The 1,657-nt window shown below is 34.2% G+C and overlaps 1 protein-coding gene across 1 annotated transcript in view; it reads right to left on the bottom strand.

The window, feature by feature from the left end:
- Window positions 1-919: 919 nt before the first annotated feature.
- The window catches only part of RERGL (RERG/RAS-like), a 10,935-nt gene continuing 10,197 nt past the window's right edge, over window positions 920-1,657 (bottom strand). Inside the window, exon 5 of the mRNA XM_008572153.1 lies at window positions 920-1,521. Within this exon, the coding sequence (XP_008570375.1) occupies window positions 1,239-1,521 (283 nt within the window). The 3' untranslated portion in view covers window positions 920-1,238. The remainder of the gene's footprint in view (window positions 1,522-1,657) is intronic.

Genomic DNA, 1,657 nt, shown 5'->3' with positions numbered 1-1,657 from the left:
CTAAGGAACGGAAAAGCTATGTAGACCAGCCATAGGTGTCACTCCTAAAACACTGAATTTTTACTCATGGTGAGTGACTCCATGTCAATAATTTTTTCCTATCCAGTCTAATATTCTCTGACATCCATCCTCCACTCCAGTCTATCACCATCTACTCAAGATCATCTTGAGTCTTGGCCTCCAGTTTCTTGCTGACACATATTAACCAAGTATCTGTGTAGCACTGCTTGTAGTTTGAGTTTAACTGGTCTGAGACATGTTAAACAACAACTTGGCTAAAGTTAGGCCTAGGGTCTCTACTTGAAAGACATAAGATTGCAAAACTTGACAAGAGCAGCAGCAGCAGTACTGTGGTCTAGAAGGCAAGACAGTTGTCTTTAGAAGGCAATGGTGATCAAAGTAATCTGAAAAGGCCCAAAAATGTTTGTATCTAACACAAAAATATTTCTTCAGAGCAACAAAGCCTTCAAGGTTGTGTATTTATCAACCCATTTTTACTTTTTTTCTTTTCCTATGATATGTGGGTTTGTAAATAAAATAAAATAGATTAATCTTTTGATCTAAAAAGGATCTAAGTTAATTTCTCTGTGATAATTTCCCTTGTTTATGTAGCACACATCAAGGAAAGGCAGATATTTTCATCATGAAAGCAACTATAAATTGTGTGCTTATGGGCAAATAATTTAACTTCTTAAGGCCCAAGTTATATAAGTAAAATATGTGTAAGAGTATATAACTCACTGGATTATTGTAAGAACACTTTAAAAATGAAGCCATGCATTACTATAAAATGGATCAAGAACTTTCACAAATTGGTTAGTTAAGCCCTGTAATATATTATGGGCATAATATAACATATTATGAATATAAATATATATTTCAATCAAAAGAACTATATAAAATAGAGGTAAGCCACAAATTATGGTATGGTACTTTAGTAAAATTACATAAGCAGATTTTATTTGGTAAGGCAAACTGGATAGCAATCCACCAATAGATTAGAGTGAGTTCTAGTTTGTATAATAAATGAAAGATCATGTGGAAAGCAGAGCGAACAGGATACAAGCAACCAAAAAGGCAAACTATATATTTGAAAATGCAGCTGTAGTTCATGTTTAATCTTTTCATATCTTCAGGAGAATTATTTCCTAAAACATTGCATACGAAAGGTGAGTTTAATTATCATGTGGGTATTTGAAACTCTCTGATACAGTAAATCCCCTAGGATCACGTATCTACTAAACAGATTTCCTTCTCTTTCCAAATACATTATTGATCAATTTGGCCATTGATTTAGATCCGCTGGGTCTTCTCTTTTCTTTGAGTTTGAAGTTTGTCAGGATGTCCTTGATAATTCTGATAAATATCATTTCTACTTCCAGAGGCTGCTCTGCTGCAGAAAGTTCACAGAATTGGCATCGGTTATCTAATGCCAGTTTTTGCCCTTCTTCCCAGCCAACCTCTCGGACATGGCAGAGATCTTGCTTGTTGCCAACCAAAAGCACTGCTGATTCCACAGCTCTGAAATACAGATACACAAACTTGGCAAGATTGTTTTAACAGCTCTTTTTTTAAACAGGTAGGTTTATATCCAAATGATTATGAATCAAAAAAATATTGAAAACATGTACTGTATTATTTATGATCACATATATGT

The sequence above is a fragment of the Galeopterus variegatus genome, unplaced genomic scaffold (genome assembly GCF_000696425.1).
Source record: "Galeopterus variegatus unplaced genomic scaffold, G_variegatus-3.0.2 Scaffold759, whole genome shotgun sequence".
In the NCBI taxonomy this organism is placed as follows: Eukaryota; Metazoa; Chordata; class Mammalia; order Dermoptera; family Cynocephalidae; genus Galeopterus; species Galeopterus variegatus.
This window is presented reverse-complemented; position numbering and strand designations above follow the sequence as displayed.